Source organism: Anopheles darlingi, chromosome 2 (assembly GCF_943734745.1).
Source record: "Anopheles darlingi chromosome 2, idAnoDarlMG_H_01, whole genome shotgun sequence".
NCBI classification, from domain to species: Eukaryota; Metazoa; Arthropoda; class Insecta; order Diptera; family Culicidae; genus Anopheles; species Anopheles darlingi.
Window position 1 is genome coordinate 90576902 of NC_064874.1, and position 17500 is coordinate 90594401.

General features: G+C 42.7%; 4 protein-coding genes across 15 annotated transcripts in view; 1 reads left to right on the forward strand and 3 right to left on the reverse strand.

The window, feature by feature from the left end:
• The window catches only part of LOC125952064 (CD109 antigen-like), a 14969-nt gene extending 13403 nt beyond the window's left edge, over nucleotides 1-1566 (reverse strand). For all 12 annotated transcript variants that reach the window (XM_049681304.1, XM_049681315.1, XM_049681313.1 and 9 more), the window contains exon 1: nucleotides 1198-1566. In XM_049681304.1, coding sequence (XP_049537261.1) covers nucleotides 1198-1295 — 98 coding nt within the window. In that variant the 5' untranslated portion in view covers nucleotides 1296-1566. The remainder of the gene's footprint in view (nucleotides 1-1197) is intronic.
• A 640-nt stretch (nucleotides 1567-2206) lies between these two features.
• LOC125952067 (CD109 antigen-like) lies at nucleotides 2207-7563 on the reverse strand. The gene is made up of 12 exons (XM_049681321.1): nucleotides 7340-7563; nucleotides 6974-7154; nucleotides 6540-6902; nucleotides 5748-6454; nucleotides 5412-5673; nucleotides 5114-5341; nucleotides 5007-5049; nucleotides 4754-4940; nucleotides 4372-4676; nucleotides 2673-4294; nucleotides 2447-2600; nucleotides 2207-2378 (listed from the first exon to the last, which is right to left on the reverse strand). The coding sequence occupies exons 1-12, from the start codon at nucleotides 7435-7437 to the stop codon at nucleotides 2341-2343; spliced, it is 4188 nt and encodes a 1395-aa protein (XP_049537278.1). The 5' UTR covers nucleotides 7438-7563; the 3' UTR covers nucleotides 2207-2340.
• Nucleotides 7564-8234: 671 nt separating this feature from the next.
• On the reverse strand, nucleotides 8235-12562 carry LOC125952071 (alpha-2-macroglobulin-like protein 1). The gene is made up of 10 exons (XM_049681326.1): nucleotides 12458-12562; nucleotides 12212-12389; nucleotides 11775-12134; nucleotides 10970-11703; nucleotides 10622-10886; nucleotides 10349-10564; nucleotides 10247-10289; nucleotides 10051-10162; nucleotides 9442-9983; nucleotides 8235-9381 (listed from the first exon to the last, which is right to left on the reverse strand). The coding sequence occupies exons 1-10, from the start codon at nucleotides 12550-12552 to the stop codon at nucleotides 8306-8308; spliced, it is 3621 nt and encodes a 1206-aa protein (XP_049537283.1). The 5' UTR covers nucleotides 12553-12562; the 3' UTR covers nucleotides 8235-8305.
• A 2119-nt stretch (nucleotides 12563-14681) lies between these two features.
• LOC125952066 (uncharacterized) overlaps nucleotides 14682-17500 on the forward strand; it is a 5089-nt gene continuing 2270 nt past the window's right edge. The window contains exons 1-5 of the mRNA XM_049681320.1: nucleotides 14682-14789; nucleotides 14861-15037; nucleotides 15137-15810; nucleotides 15901-16047; nucleotides 16133-17500. The exon at nucleotides 16133-17500 is cut by the window's right edge and continues 1526 nt beyond it. Of these exons, the coding sequence (XP_049537277.1) occupies nucleotides 14771-14789; nucleotides 14861-15037; nucleotides 15137-15810; nucleotides 15901-16047; nucleotides 16133-17500 (2385 nt within the window). The 5' untranslated portion in view covers nucleotides 14682-14770. The remainder of the gene's footprint in view (nucleotides 14790-14860; nucleotides 15038-15136; nucleotides 15811-15900; nucleotides 16048-16132) is intronic.

The window sequence follows — 17500 nt, forward strand, 5'->3', positions numbered from 1 at the left end:
TGCTATTGAGGGCGAATCTGAACCGTGATTTGGCTCAGATTATGATCAAAAATGAAAAACATTACCAGGAACGTGAGGCGACGATAGGTCACTATCATGGCAACGAGTTTGCAAATGCTGTGTTTATTTTTTGTTGCAATGGAATGCTTTATCTTCCGGCTTTTTCTCAGTAAAACTAACGTTGACGTCAATAATAAACACGCAATATTTCACTTTCGCATAATTCCGCAAACATATTGGTGTGTCAGACCAACTATTCTCTACTTGGCGCATCACAGAGTGTACGAGAATTCACTACAACGCGCTTATTGGAGCATTGTTGTACCATTGTTGTCAATCGCGTACGGAAGTGCACCGAACCATAGCCGGCGCAATCTTAATAATTTAATTTAATCGTAACCCAACGTTCTACTGCACGGCCATGCCTGCACATGACCTTCGTGGGTGTCGAGATTCGTTCACAAATAGAATCCCATGTGTTGCGTAATTGCCCTTGGCCGTACGGTTGTGTGTCAAGGGTAGCATCGATCCCTCAGTAAGGATGAGCATACCAGTACTATCTGCCATCACTCGATCCTTCAATTGTTAAAGGAGAGGTTCGTTGAAGGCGAATAATGTTTTTTGTTTGCTTCCGTCACCATATGGTTGGCATTTTGTGTGATGACTCAAATGTTTCAGGGCGTAGGCCAACGGTACTACAAAGCCAAAATCGACCGAGATCATGCGTCATACACCATGAGTAAAGGCAAAATCCAACGGGTACAACCAGCGTGTAAAATAATAAGAGCGACATCCTACGCAGACACTACAACCTCACGGCTCACATCACCGGCATCCGATCCGATCGATGATCGAGCTTTTGGAAGCTTCTCTAAACCACCGACGCAATACCCAGGTGGCGATTGCCTCTAACAGGTTTAACACGATCATCAGCGAGTGGAAGAGAGTTAAACAGAGAGCATGAGAGAGATAGGTAGAGATCGAGAGAGTCATGATCGGTTGTTGTTTGTGCTTCCTTGACCAAAAGCGGAAGACCCAAAAGTGGTCAGACCACTTTGCGCTGCATTCGTTACCCTGTCGATCGTCGCTGCCCACACCGAATCCTTCATTCGTCCTCGTCATCACTGGTCACCAGCAAGGCCTCTGGGGCTCATATTAACACAACTACGATTTGAAGAAGAGCACCGGAATACTAACCCTTCCGCAGCCTGGGAACCGGTTATGCAGCAGCCCAATAGCAGGAGCCCAAATGCCCAAAGGATGGACGTTCCTGTCCGCCTCTCCATCGCTCGCATGTCCGGGATGTTCTTCAGTGGTACCGCACTTGTTTGTTTCACGATTTGCGTATTGGAACCCTCTCTTCTCGCTGCCACACGTCGGTCGCTGCTCAACTATCGACAAATAGCTACGGGGGCTTCCCCCTTTTTTGGCTTATCCGCGCGCTCAGCGCAATCACCCGCTAATGAGACTTGACTTCGAAACAACCAGCGGTCAAACCATTAGGTTGACGGTGGAAGGGTGAAACCTGTAGTCACCACACAAGCACGACACACACGGATCGGATGCGAAACACGAACTGAGCTCGCGACCGGTTCGGATGCATAGCTTTATAGACGTTACGCTTGGTGCGCTCGGTGAAGTTTGTACGATCTCCATGAAGATCGAGCTTTGAAGAAGCGTGTGCATGTGCGAGTGTATGTGCGGTCTTTCAAGCTCTCACGATCAACCAATGGTCAATCCGATGTTTGTTTTTTTTTTATATGCAGCTTACGACGCCGGCCGCTTTTATATGATCAATATTAATCGAGCGTCCTTTTTAAATGATTTGGTTTCTTTCAACACAGGTAACAAAATGCCTCCTCTTCTTCCATCTGAAACCCTCAATCGAAATGGTCGTTTTGTAGCTACACGTAGGTTCTTTGTAACAGCATCTGCTTCACGAATATCATCCACAAGCAATCCTGTTTTGCGCTTGGTAATGGAAAAACCACCCTCAGCGGCGCTTCTAATGATGGTTTGTTCAATTTCTTATCATCATCTACACAGAATACTGGTTCACGCGATTCACACACATTGGGGGATTTTGGTTGTTTGCTATTAAAATGGCAGCCAATCATAAGCGGGGGTTCACCTATCAGCTTGCTTTATGCTTTAGCTCATGTGATATACGTAATCATTGAAAACATTGAAACGAGCAGACAAATAATTACAATTAAACACCGTTTAATAAAATATTCTAAAACACTCATTCAATCGATTCCTGTGGTAGGACTAATTTATATGCTAACGAGCGCATATTGTCGTCATAATATCCTGCATATCGCATACTGCTATAAATGGTTAAGCAGGAATTTCATAAAATGCACTGCAACGCCGAGCTGTAAAACAACAAATAGAAAGGGTGCATGATGAATAACGCTTAATTGCGATTAAGCTTGATACCTACTGTTGTCGTAATAATCGTAGATGATAGCATTAGCTGGTTTCACATCGGTTACTTCATGTTTCCGATAAGCGATCACAGTGAGTGTAACACTAGCTTCTCCGATGTTGTCAAAGTAGAGTACAAGAGTCGTATCACCACGCTTTGTTTCAATTTTCTGCAACGAGAAGTGCAACAAATACAGTGTATGTAAAATATGTGATTATCATGCAAAGGTGCTTATCCAAACCTTAACAGCAGAGTGGGTCTTAAGCGCTGCAATCGAATCACTCTCGACGATGAATCCACTCAACATGTCGATCTCCATGACGGCCATATTTGAGATGGGCTGATCTGCTGAAGGAATAAAGCTCGTTTTTATGGAAATTTCAATGGCACTTTCCATTTCTCCTTTGCTGGCCAATGGTTCCAATTTAAAACGGGGACTACTCTCCTTATCGTTGATGTGATACTTGGACGACAGCTGGAACAGTGCACACCCTGTTCCATTGGCCGTCATCTCAACTGATCTTATGCTTTCCGGCAACTCCAACTTCTGCAGTACGAGAGCGTTATCCTTATTGACATCGAAGTTTCTCTGAACACCCTGATCGGTTTTGATCTCCATCATAATTTTGAGGTCGTCTGATGCAAATTTAGCCGCTATCTTAGCGAGAGCTTCCAATCCGACAACCGTATCCTGCGTTGACTGGAATCCTCCCTTATCGTTTCGCTGTGTCAACAGCCACTTCATCACAGGCAAGCTTTCTAGTCCTGTTGAAGAAACGAGTGAAGCCAACAGTGCGTAAGCACTCATTTCTACGTCTACCGAACAGGGACGGCAACAGTGCCAATTGTTGCGAACGGTTTCTGAGTCCTTTTCTGTGATAGTCTTGCTCCACCACTTCATTTCGCCCTTGATCGTGGCCTTGGATTCGAGCTTGGTCATCACTTCGTCCTTCATCTGATGACCAGCAATCTGCAGGGCGTATGCAACGAGAGCATGTGCATAAACATCGCATGGCTCGAGCACTTTTTCACTCAGGTAATTCAGAGCCTTGGTTACCGTCCCCTCATACTTTTGTGCATGCTCGCGACTTTCAAGAAATGCTATCACCGTATACGCCGTCAGCGCTAAGCCTCCTGCAGCGCCTCCCTGCATATCCTTATGGCAAATGTTGCCAACCTCTGGGAACGATCCGTTCTCGCTTTGCACTTCACTGAGCCAACCAAGCGCCTTGTCTACAATGTCCGACTCTACGCTTATGTACTTGTCCGCTTGCTGGAACGCTTTTGCCACAAAGGCCGTCAACCAGGTGCTTCCGCTCTTATCCGATTCACCGAAAGCACTGAATGACCCATCGGCATGTTTATACGTGAGCTCTCGCTGGTAGCCGACTTCCATGCACCGCTTGGCTTTGGATACTATTTTATCATCCCCAGTCAGTCGCTTCGAAGCATTCAAGTAATCAAGCACCACGATGCATGGAACAAAATTCAACATGTTTTGTTCACCACATCCGTAAGGCATGCGAATTAATGAGTCTAAATTGGCAATCGATGATCCAAGCACATCACCAATCACTGACACTGATACCTTCGTGGAGTTTGCCACGGCGTTGCTAGGAATATCAATGTCCAGTTTATGAGTATGGCTGCTAGTCGAGCGAAGATCGATCAAGGTAGCCTGGTTAGAATACTGAGGAATTCCCTCGGGCAGGACCAGAAGCTCCCGTTCGATGCCATCTCCTGCCAGAGCACATGTTGCAGTTATTTTCAGTGTAATATGGCCAACCTTTTTAGGTTTGATCATAAACGACAATGTTTTGCCTCCATCTTTTGCTAATGATACCTTCATCCTTCGGTGATGATCTGCAATGGAAATAATAATTACCGATTCATCATATCTCAAGATACATTGTGAGAAATGTGCATCGAAGGTGTGTTACCTTCATAAACGCTTGTCTCCGAATCGTCTGTAAATTCGAACTCCTGGTTTTTGTTGTAAAAAATAACGTCCGCCATCTGGTCTTCGTCTAGATAGTTGAAAACAATCACTGGAATTCGAACACTTTCGCCATGTTTTACCGAGTACGGCAAATCCATCGATATAAAGAATGGTAGAAATACATTTATCTTGGCAGGGGACTCCATCAATCCAAGTCCACTCGTTTTGTTAAGCGAGAAACCCGAAATAATCCAAGAAGTCACCGTATCGGGCACAACTTTCCTCACCACTTCGCCATCCTTATTGCTGCGAAACATAAAAAAGAATTATAAAAAAAAAATATAAAATACTATAGAAGTGGTTCATATTGTTCGCTTTTTTACCATTTTTTAATGCTCTCCCAAATCCATGTTTCTGGAAAATTACTGCGAATAGTGGGTTCCTTGGTTTCCGCAACCGCCATTTCGATGTGCTCTACGGCACTCCGCATTTTCATCGCCATCCTAGGCGCGCCAAAGGCGACTCCACCAACAGCTGAACAGTAAAACACAGGTTGATGGTCAAGTTCTTCTGTAAAAAAATAAACCATTTGTTTTTTAAAAAATCGTTCATATTAACAAAACCGGTGATTTATACCGCGGCCCACGTTAGCGTTTGATATGAACACTGCGCCTGCATCCTGGAAGAAATGAGAGAACATATGAAGATTAGTTTATTGAATCATTATCGTAGAATCTACATACCTGGAAGTCAGGCAAATCATTGTGATTATAGTATGAATAATTGCGGGACGATTCATAGGCTTCCAACTCTTTTGCAACACAATCCCGGTTAAGGTCGTTTCCAGATTTGTGCAAGAGAACGCTTTGATCAACCGCCAGCAATCCAACAAATGACTCCTCATTCGCTTTCACGCTTATATCAATTGTCTCGCCTGGCTTAACATCATTATTGGTTATGCCTAAAATTAACTGTTGAAACGGAAGAAATAATTTAATTTACTTACATGTTCCTAGTTACTTCAAAGATATAGATTCTCACATGGTTCGCAAAGATATTACGATACTCAATTGTAGTATTGCTACTGACGACGCTTCCATCATTGCACATGTAGAATACAAGTAACTTTGCTCGTGGAACCATTGCATACACAGACGGAATTGTTATGATAGTACATGTTTGATTATCGGCGTCAACAACTCCACCATTGACCACGGCTCCTCGAGACAAGACTGCATAGGCCACATACTTGAGAGGTTTTGTACTACAAACATCAAACTTCAGGTCCTTTCCGATCGATGGTCTACAAAACAATTGATTATTTCTTTCAAGACTTTCAAGAGTCTTCCCCATTGACAAACTTCCCCATCAACTTACTGTTGCTCCGAAGTGGAAACCCTGATAAATGCATCCATCTTTTCGCGAGGTTTGCTAATTCCATCCACTTCGTATGATTTTCCCCGATACAACACTTCTATGCGAAGATAGTTAAATTTCATGTTATCCAGGTTTAAATCCAATTTAGCCATGCCATTGGTGTCCAGCGTATAGTTCGTTAATTGAACTTTGGAATCGTTTCGAAACAAAACCGTGAGGGAGTCAGGCTCTGCGGGACTTCCATCAATATTGGACACTTTTATCCATGCTTTGTACGGCAGTCCCGGAATATACTTTGCCTCCTGCACCAAATTAACGGTGTATCGATCATCGTGGATCTTTACGGTAGAGGAGCCACTCTGCGTACGTCCTGTTAGTTGCTCGCGGACTTCTGCCTCGAACACAAACTCTCGATTGTATGCTGAGCTTAATTTGAGCTCATCCTGTAGGTTAAACTCCAACACTGTTTTACCATTAATTGGAACAGTCTTTTGGCACAAAGTCGCGGGTTTACTGCCATAATAGTAACGTTCTTCGGGCTTCACCGTGACAGTTAATTCTCCGACAACGGGTTTGCCGTACGTGTACTTAGAATCGATTGCCACCTTAAGAATCTCATCGTCAACCGTTGTATAGCTATCTCCTTTCACGCTTACTTCAAACGTTGGAAGAACGTACTTATCCACATCGAATGATTTGAATTGTTTCTAGAAATAAAACAATTAATAAATGATGCAATCTACATTTACAATTTTTACATTGCGAATGTTAAAAATGTCTCAGATGACTTACCAAACCCAACACTTCAACGTGTATCTTCCATTCACCTAGTACTGGTTCCGTGGACAGAGGAAGCTCTGCTTCAAATACTCCAGTACTATCAAGGCTCACATCATTCCACTGCTTGACTCGATTTCCTGCGCCATCACAAATGTACAGCCTCATGCTGGAGCCAGCCACCGCGGGCTTCATGTTACGATCCAAAACAAGCACCCGGAAACGCACTGTATCTCCAGGTTTATACACAGCTTTATCAGTTTGCAACAGAACCGAGCAGAACTTATCGTCATATTCCAGATCAGCCTCCTTCCGGAACACGATTCCGGACTTTCCTTCTGCGACCAGATGATATTTATCCTCCGGAATCGAGCCGAGCTGAAATAAACCCATTATCGTTAGGTTTTGCATATTTTTGAAAAATCAAAAATCATAAAAAAGTGACATACCTGAAAAACGATCGTTTGGTGATCATTTCTCTCCAGTGAAACATTTTTACTCTCAATAACGTTACCCTTCGAGACCAGCGATACACAAATTTCCAGCTTATCGGTCAGTTCAAAACTCGTAACCGTTACTCGATACTCAGAGTTTGGTCGTATAATTTTAGCACCAACAACAGCATAGTGCCTGGGAAAGGGGCGATAAATTACGCATCCATTAGTATAGATACTCAAATATACACCAGCGCTTCGGCACATCCAAAAATATGCATTCAATCTCCATTCGAAACACTGGTAAGCGTCACCCGCATGACTCATCGGTTCAGTTTTTTCAACGCAACGCACAAATGTATCGGTCTGCCTGTTACTCACCCTTTATTGTGATCTTCTTTTTTCGATTCAATAGGCATTGCCATACGAACTGCACTGTTTCTAAACGCTTTAGATAAACCTTGACCTTGGTTAAACATGATAGCTAAATGTAAAGTTCTTCGTATGTCGTGTAAAAGGTACAGAAAATTATAAACTTGGAGCACTTGGTTGTACGCACACTGCACGGTAACCTGATACGCACGGAAACTACGCCGGCAAGAATCAGTTGAATTTATAGATTCCGTGGCATGAACACAGTGAGAATTGGGTGGCATTCGCGTTTTATCTCCCATGCCCCGCCGATTCCGGGAGAGTCGTTGCGAGAGAATTACAGTGACCGGCATAAGTAAGTTCCTTGTAAGTAAGAACATCCCCAGATTTTACTTTTGTTTGATTTAAGCTTATTTTTGGCTTATAGAAAGAAGTAATTTTATTTATTTATGTGAATATATGAATATATGCTACAGTAATAAAAAACATTAGTTGAGAAGGCGCGAAAATTAAAAAAGATAAGTTGTGTGATTTCAGAGTACATTGTTTTCCACTCAAGCAACTTTCAGCTGATCCAAAAATTATAAATTTTCAGTCGATGTCGATGAATCTAAAGAAATCTAAAGATATATTTTTACTTCTGCCGATCACTGTATACGTTCTATCAGCCGTGCTCAGCGAATCCGAGAGAATTGTAGCGAGAGATTTAAAGGGGAGAGATTAAAGAGACCGGCGAGCGATGTAAACATTAACATTGACCTTGAAATGAGATTCATGCGACTAGATTTAAGCGCACCGAATGAAGCTCTAGCTAAAATATGTTCGGAAAAATAATGTCTGTTAAATTGTTTAAAATAATAGGCATTGATAGATAAAATAAAATACAATCGCAGCGTTGATAAAAAGCTAGATCGTTTATTAATTCATTGGATAGCAGAGTTTGTTTCTTGGTTTCATTTGTTTCTTTTCCATTTCTTATGCCACGTTATACTTATAGCTTAGCTTCACCCATGCCGAGCCCAATCCTGTTACGGACACCATGGCCCTAGGAGTTGCTCTCGTTAAGGGAAGTGTCTGCAAAAGATCTCGATTGATTTCATTGACGACAATGTTTTGCATTGACGGAAGCGTTATTGAAATGTTGGTTTCTGAAACTACAATGCGCTTAGCCACCTCTCCGAGAGCCTGCAAACCGATCAAATTTTCTGCAGTGACAATAAAGCGATTGGCGGAAAAGCAACGTTTATAGAGCCATTGTGCCACACGTTTGATATTCTCTGATGCCATAGTCCCTTCATTGATATTTGCCAGCAGTGCGTAAGCAGTGGTTTCTGTGTCACGCTGTGAAGGTTCCTTGTTAGGATGTTTCCGTTCCAACCAATAACGGAAAGCACCATCTACATCAATGACTTGTTTGTTTAATTGCTCGATCACAGTGAATCGAGAAGGATGTTTCATTAGCGTAAGGAGGTGCGCAATCCTTGCAATGATGTACACATCATCCATCGGAGCCTTCAATAGCATGGTCAGTGTACGATTTAGCAAATTACTATATTTGCTACTGTACTTATTGTTGATGAATGATGTGAGAACAGTGGTGGCGAGCGATAGCTCGTATTCTCCATTTATCTGAGCACGATCTAACTCCGAAGAACATGCCTCTTTAAAACTGCCGTTGGGAAGCATTTGCTCCTGGAGCCAATTCAGTGAAGCCTCGATGTTTCGATCATTGATATGCACGAATTCAGTTGCTTTAATGAAGCTATCCACCGTCTTTGCTGTCAGCCAAACGCTTCCACAGCGATCATAGACTTCATAACCTAGGGAGCTAAACGCTCCACTTTTCATCCGAAATTTCAACTGATTTTGGAGGGCGACCTCTACGAGCGGACTGAATTTAGCTAAACTATCAGCCTTTAAAAGTCCACTATTCCGCAGGTATTCATAGATAGTGAGTGCAGTTTGAAAGAATAGTACGTTTGTCCTTCCGTTCATGTGCGATGAACCAGCCATCGGTAGTAGATCGTATTCATGGAGGTTGGGAAAGGATCCTGTAATGAATGAGATTTTCAGAGACAAGTATTTTCAAACGCAATTGTAACAAAACCTACCAATTACAGACAAGGTCAGCTTGCCAGAATCCGGGACAATGTTTTGTTTTGGTAGTTCAACAGATAAATTGAGCTCTGTTTGCGACATTTTGGCAAAGTGTATTAAACGTACATCTTCCACGAACTGTACAATCCCTCTCTGACGCACTGAGATCTTTTGCTGGACCGTGTCGATGATGCTGCCATTAGAAATGCGCAAGGTAACGATGATTTTTACATCACCAACTTGCTCGAACAAGAGCTTCAACGGTATGCTTTCTGTTTCTCCCGCACCAAGAACTAGCTTAGTGTTTACCAAGTTCGGTTGAACTTCTACGAATACCGTTACAGAGGCGCCATAATTATGAATTAAACAATGCCCAATCGCTTCGTCCGAACGATTTAGAGAAGGTGGTATGTGCAGCTGGGCAAAAATATCCTTAGAAAATATCAAACGAGCTGGTTTCGTTATCTGCAGACCGTATGTAGAGTCCAAAGCGAAGGCCATTAAATAGTATATTCCAATATTTGGTAGAGTGCGTTCGATTGTCTGAATCCGTTGACTGGGAGTAGAGAAAAAATAGTGGGTGTATTATTTTTTTTATGTTTTTGTTTTTCTACTGCACTTACTCCAACGTCCTAACAGATTCCCAGATCCAGGTTTCGGGGTAATGCTCCCGGGGTGCCTCGTCTTCTGCAAAAATACTACCTACTCTTCCTTGCGCATTTAACACAGGTCCAACTAATCAGATAGATCGTGTAAATTAAAATATTTAAACTCGACAGTAAAATCGATTCGAATCAAGATTAATTCTTGGACACTCACCATCAGGTTCATATCCATCCGTTAACAGCAAGGCTCCAACTCTCTTAAATATGTTTTAAAATTTATAAATTTTCCTTCCTTGCTCCTTGCCAATATACTTACTTTGAAACTATCGTGCAAAAATTCATCAGCGTGCTGCTCGTTGAATGGTTGCAGTGCTCGGTCTAATTTTTTCCAAGAGAGGTCATTCTCACCGGACGACATAATTCTAGTACGTTCCTCCACACCGAAGAGACCAACATAGGCACCGTTACCTGCCCCAATGCTGATACTATATTTCTGAGGTGTATCGTCGACACGAGTAGCTGAAATGTTCAACTAATATAAGGTGTGAAAGTAAGTAATCTGTCTAACCGAGAGTTCAAGAAACCCTACCGTATGCTGAGCCTGAAGCTGAAACCGAACGATGACTGTTGTGCTTACAATTGCTCCATCATTCTTGACCGTAAATATTAAAACCGTCATATCCTGTGCTACCAAAGACGGTGTTAGGAATGATAACTTATGGTATTTTTGCAAAGAAGTGGATTGTACCACACCGCTATTGCACACCACTGCACTACAGAAGCAAACGAAGAAAACGCGATTGGTACGGAAATTGTTGCGTACATTAATATCGACCTGCTGTTTCGATCTGTAACTACAAACATAATGGAACTATGAGTTCGGGTGTATTGGTTCAAGCCGTATTCACGGAAAGAAGTGAATTGTCGTGATACTTACTAAGCTTGACTGGTATGTGCTACTAAATAATCAATCTCATTGCTTTCATACATTGGATAAGCTGCCATCAACGAAAATATTCGATTCCTGTAAGTGCCGGACACATCGACGGCGACTGTATCTATGGTGGTGTTAAAGGACAGTTTAAAGATTCCTCGCGTGTCAGTTTTTAAACGCACAATTTGCCGTATTGGTTCCCCCAAGCTCAAGTCCTCGTTTTGGAGCGTATAGTTCAGTATAACAATCTCGTTGGGCTGTGGCCTTCCGCTAATCGAAACAAGCCTTGCTTTCAAATGTACAGGAGCAGCCGGATGGAAGCTATTGGTTTCTTCAAGCACCTCCATATTGTAGAGAGAGCGATGCACAGTGAAGGTATTAGTTTCTTCCTGCGTAACATTTGTCTTTGACTCACGAACGATGACATCGAACCAAACAGTGCGGTCTTCCAGACAATCGGGTGATATCAACGACATGGGAAACCTCACCAGAGCGGATCCATTAATCATGAGCTCTTTTCGTGCTACTTCTTTCTGTTGATGTATATAGTTTTCTAGCTGTGTTCGCATCACAACTGTTGCCTCGCCTTGAACTGTACCGCCTTGTGCATAGTTGACACTTAATTTAAGTACTATTTGTTTATCCTCACAGTATATGTATGGGTTAGGGATACTCTTAAGGCCAGTATTAAATAGTGGTACACTGTATTCTTCCACTTGAACCGTTTCTCGGTAAGTCTGTAAAATAAATAAATGTATCTGGTGACTGATAGCTGCGTACCTCCACCTTCACTTTTCACCATCCATACCTGTTCATTGATGTTCGCGTTGATAGTCCACCTTCCAAATGAGGGTTCCGGAGCCAGTTGGAATTTACCTTCGAATACACCATTTTGCATTGGCGCCGATGACCACTGCTTTAATCGGGATCCCAGTGGATCCGTTAGGAAAATGGTAATACCCGCCTCCTGTACTGGCATAAGGTCAAGAGTCATAAACACGACCCGAAACAGAATCTTATCAGCAGCTTTGTAGACTGGTTTGTCGGTTTGAAACAGTACAACATAGCTTCGTGCGGAACAAGCAACTGAGGTTGCATTCAATAGCACTCCTTTGGACGCATCCCAAACCTGGAGCATGTGTAGAGCATCTGGATCCAACTGATTTATCTATTTAATGTACCACGGGGACGTAATTATGATGATCATGATCCTTATCTTCACACTCAAGAAAATTTACTACTCACATTCAAATCAATTTGCTTCAATCCATTGGCAGCAATGTCCACGGCAGAAGTGCGTGCAATTGATTGATTGTTAGCAACAATTTCAAAGCGAAAATGTTGCGTTTTGGGTGCAATATTCGCTACGACAACACCGTATGTCGTGTGTGCTCGCAACGTGTCCAATGATACCACGACATAACTGCAAACACATGATTCGATTTAATTTATATTGAAATCCTCGCTATGCTATCTCCTGTCCATACTAACCTCTGACCGTGACTAACGGCCGGGAAACCCCACGCAACAGATAACAATAACAGCACTAGGCGGTAGCGCATTTTAGCGTGCCTCAAATGATCCATCCACTCGCGTTGAAGTTCGCAAAGAAACTGATGTGCAGATTGGGGATAGAGGACGCCTATCATCTGCCTCCCGAGTTCTACATGATTACGACGAGGAGGCCACTGATGCTGTGCATGATGATGATGATGATGATGATGATGATGATGATGATGATGATGATGATGATGATGATGATGATGATGATGATGATGATGATGATGATGATGATGATGATGATGATGATGATGATGATGATGATGATGATGATGATGATGATGATGATGATGATGATGATGATGATGATGATGATGATGATGATGATGATGATGATGATGATGATGATGATGATGATGATGATGATGATGATGATGATGATGATGATGATGATGATGATGATGATGATGATGATGATGATGATGATGATGATGATGATGATGATGATGATGATGATGATGATGATGATGATGATGATGATGATGATGATGATGATGATGATGATGATGATGATGATGATGATGATGATGATGATGATGATGATGATGATGATGATGATGATGATGATGATGATGATGATGATGATGATGATGATGATGATGATGATGATGATGATGATGATGATGATGATGATGATGATGATGATGATGATGATGATGATGATGATGATGATGATGATGATGATGATGATGATGATGATGATGATGATGATGATGATGATGATGATGATGATGATGATGATGATGATGATGATGATGATGATGATGATGATGATGATGATGATGATGATGATGATGATGATGATGATGATGATGATGATGATGATGATGATGATGATGATGATGATGATGATGATGATGATGATGATGATGATGATGATGATGATGATGATGATGATGATGATGATGATGATGATGATGATGATGATGATGATGATGATGATGATGATGATGATGATGATGATGATGATGATGATGATGATGATGATGATGATGATGATGATGATGATGATGATGATGATGATGATGATGATGATGATGATGATGATGATGATGATGATGATGATGATGATGATGATGATGATGATGATGATGATGATGATGATGATGATGATGATGATGATGATGATGATGATGATGATGATGATGATGATGATGATGATGATGATGATGATGATGATGATGATGATGATGATGATGATGATGATGATGATGATGATGATGATGATGATGATGATGATGATGATGATGATGATGATGATGATGATGATGATGATGATGATGATGATGATGATGATGATGATGATGATGATGATGATGATGATGATGATGATGATGATGATGATGATGATGATGATGATGATGATGATGATGATGATGATGATGATGATGATGATGATGATGATGATGATGATGATGATGATGATGATGATGATGATGATGATGATGATGATGATGATGATGATGATGATGATGATGATGATGATGATGATGATGATGATGATGATGATGATGATGATGATGATGATGATGATGATGATGATGATGATGATGATGATGATGATGATGATGATGATGATGATGATGATGATGATGATGATGATGATGATAATTATGACTCTGCATCAGTACCGATGATGCGGAATATTGGGTGTGCGAAAACGTTCCAAAGGTGTTTCACTATTTTTCCAAATTTTCTATTGTAGTTTTTTTTTTCTTTTTCCACCAAATAATTTTAAATGATTATTCCAACTTTCGTGCCCGTGCAATATTTCTCAATAGTCAAGTCCACACCCAAAATGCGATTAAACTGCCAACAATGATTAAGGTTCGACACCCATACACTTCTGTTGACTATCTTTATCACGGCAGAAGCTAGCAACAATGTGAGGTGTGGGTCAATAAACTTTTCACGAAATTTTTGCTACATTATTTAACTTGCAGTAGGGCAACGCGCTCAGCGCATGGCAATTATCATCGTCGCACCGAACGCATAAAGGCTGACTATCGTTATGTATTGATTTGAAGTTGTGCCCCGCGTCTGACCTATGGCTATGATCTGTCGGCGCATTGTGAAGGTAAACAAGGAACCGCGTTACCGTTGTGATAAGCAGATCCCTTAAAAGGCGCCATGGGTAGACTCCAAGCTGCAGTTGACCGATTGATGTCCTTTGGCGACGTTCTAAAGGTACAGGAATTCACGATCGACATTTGACATTGTGCCTAGCAGAAGCAGTGCAGCAGTATGAAGTGGTTGGCGTTAGGTAAGTAGCAATTTGCAACGTAGCGATTGCAGCTGATCTGAATAGTATGTTTGGTCTTCCCCGACCATCAGCCGTTACACTTGTAGCGGCTGCTAGCTGTGCTAATAGCAGCCCAGTGAAAAGTGTCTTTGTCGGTACCGGCAATGAAGAATATGTGTACCAGTATGTGCTCGATGTTACAACCGGTATCGTGGAACCAGAGTATGGCTCGATGTACCGTATGAAATCGAATCTACATATTCGCCCCGGTAAGAGCTTCCTTCCCTAGCCTAGATACTAGCCCACATTTACGTGTATAACCACTTCTTTACACCGTATCACTCTATTCTCTTCACTGCTTAATTTAGACCCAAATGGCAATGGAACGTTCGTGTACTTTACTGAGCCTAAGGTGTTCCTCTACACGGGCCATCTGCCGTTCCCGGTGGAACCCACGTCCGAAAATTACACCGTGTACGCCAAGCAGGCTGAAGCTATCGTGCAACCGTTCTATGTAACGTACGACAAATTCGGTATGGTGAAGGAAGTGTTCACCTCCAAGGCGGACATTCTCTGGAGTGTTAACATCAAGAAGGGTGTTGCCAGTATGCTGCAGCTTCCCGTTGACAAAGTGCCGACCAAGAAGTTCGTCAAACCGATCGTATTCACTGAATCCGAGGAAACCGTGTACGGAACGGTGAATGTTACGTACGTTATGCACTCGGTCGATGAGAAGGTGCACGTCGTCAAGACCCCTGACTACACGACGTTCTCGCATATGCCATACGATGTGTACACTAACGTGGAAACGGCTTACGTGTACCACAACTGGACCTCCTGGGATTCAGTGCGTCCGGTAGTCGAATTCGAGATGGAGTACGGTAAGGACGGTGTGCACGTAACCAAGGTGCACTCAGAAAGCACCAAGTACGTCCAACCATTCACCACGGGTGGACAAAAGCAGTTCGTCTCCACCAAGCAGACGCTGCTTTATATGGAAGTAGTGGTCCCCTCCAAGATGATGGAGTTTGCCAACTTCCCGGTAAGTTTCTTTTATTTATTCGTTACCGTACAGTTCGTTACTTGCGCGAAAGCCATTCGCATGTTGTGTGATGACCATTATTTTCTTTAGATGTACCACCATGTCCACTATGAAACACCCGAGTCCGTCTTCGAAGAAAGCTACCCGACACTTTCGACCATTACGCCATTGGTTGATATTTCCACCGCTGGGCCCAAAATTCAAATAATGCTTTACGAAGCTGTCCAGTATCTGCAGGTATGTAGATATTGCCCTCGTTTACATTGAGCTAAATTCATTGAGAGTTAGTAACAAAATGGTTATCATTCTTGTTTGTGTACAGGAGAATCCAATTACAAACCAAGAAACCGACACGAAGCATGGTCTGATCGTAACCCGCATCATTGAGGCACTGAAACCATTCACCGTGGAAGACTATGGAAAGTTCTGGACACTGTTAACAAAGACCAACACTCCCAAAGATTTGATGGCGCTGGACATTTTTTACAAATTACTACCCTCTGTCGGTACCAAATACTCCGTACAGTTTGTGATGGGATTGGTTAAGAATCATAAGGTGAAGGACTCTGTTGCTGTCGGTATGCTGTTCTCACTCGGTGTCAATGTTCGCGTCCCATCCGTGGAGCTGCTGCACAGCGTGGAGGATTTTGTTAACTTTGATTCGCAGGTCAAGCCTGATGTGGCTCATGCCGCCATCCTTTCCTTCAGTACGATGGTTTATAAGACGTTCCAGCATGATGTGCACTCGCCGGAAATCGAAAAGTATATCAAGGTTTACTACAAGAAGCTGAAGGAAGCCAAGACATTTGATGATCAGCTGGTGTGGCTGCACGGTTTGAAGAACATTCAGCTCGGTACGGTTGGAGAACTGTTGGTGCCACTGGTAAAGGGTGAGCAGGTGCTGGATCTGCACTACGATCGTCACTTGCAAGTGCATGTCATCTATGCACTTATGACGGTAATGGAACACGCTCATGACACCCTGTTCGAGGTGGTGTTCCCGATTGTCGTTGATGTGACGATGCCAGTAGAGCTGCGCGTAGCCGCAATTAAGGTTATTGTCATGATGAAGGACATTCACTACTGCTCTAAGCTGGAACCCGTTATGATGGTTGAGAAGAACCCCCAGGTGTATTCCTTCTACGTCACCACTATTCGCAGTCTGGTCAATTCGGACGTATATACTGGAACCGAATTATATCATTATCTGGAGCAGGTTGTTGAAGATTTTGTGCACTACGACTCAACGGTGGAAACTAAATCGTTCTTCTACGACTATCTGGACGAGGAACACAAGGTCGGCACTATCATCCGTGGTAACATGGTAGCCGACACGAAGCACAACAAAGTGAACCAGTTCTACATCAGCTTTGCACCGTACGTCATGGATCATGTGTACGATCTCTACTCAGTGTATGTCAAATTTGAGGGAGTTCACAACCCACTTTCGCTCCTCTGGCCCAAGCTGTTCAACGTTGATCCCAAAACGGTGAACGAGCCACTGACGAAGAATTACGAAAACGAGCCGGTCCACGTGGAGTTTACTTTCATGGCCAACGGAAAGGTGGTGTATACGAAGTACTTCGACGAGGAAACCATCAAGCAGTTCTACACCTACACCTATCTGACGGTGCTGAAGACGCTGCAGTACCAGTTCACGACAGTGATGAATGTTGCCGACGTCGAGCTC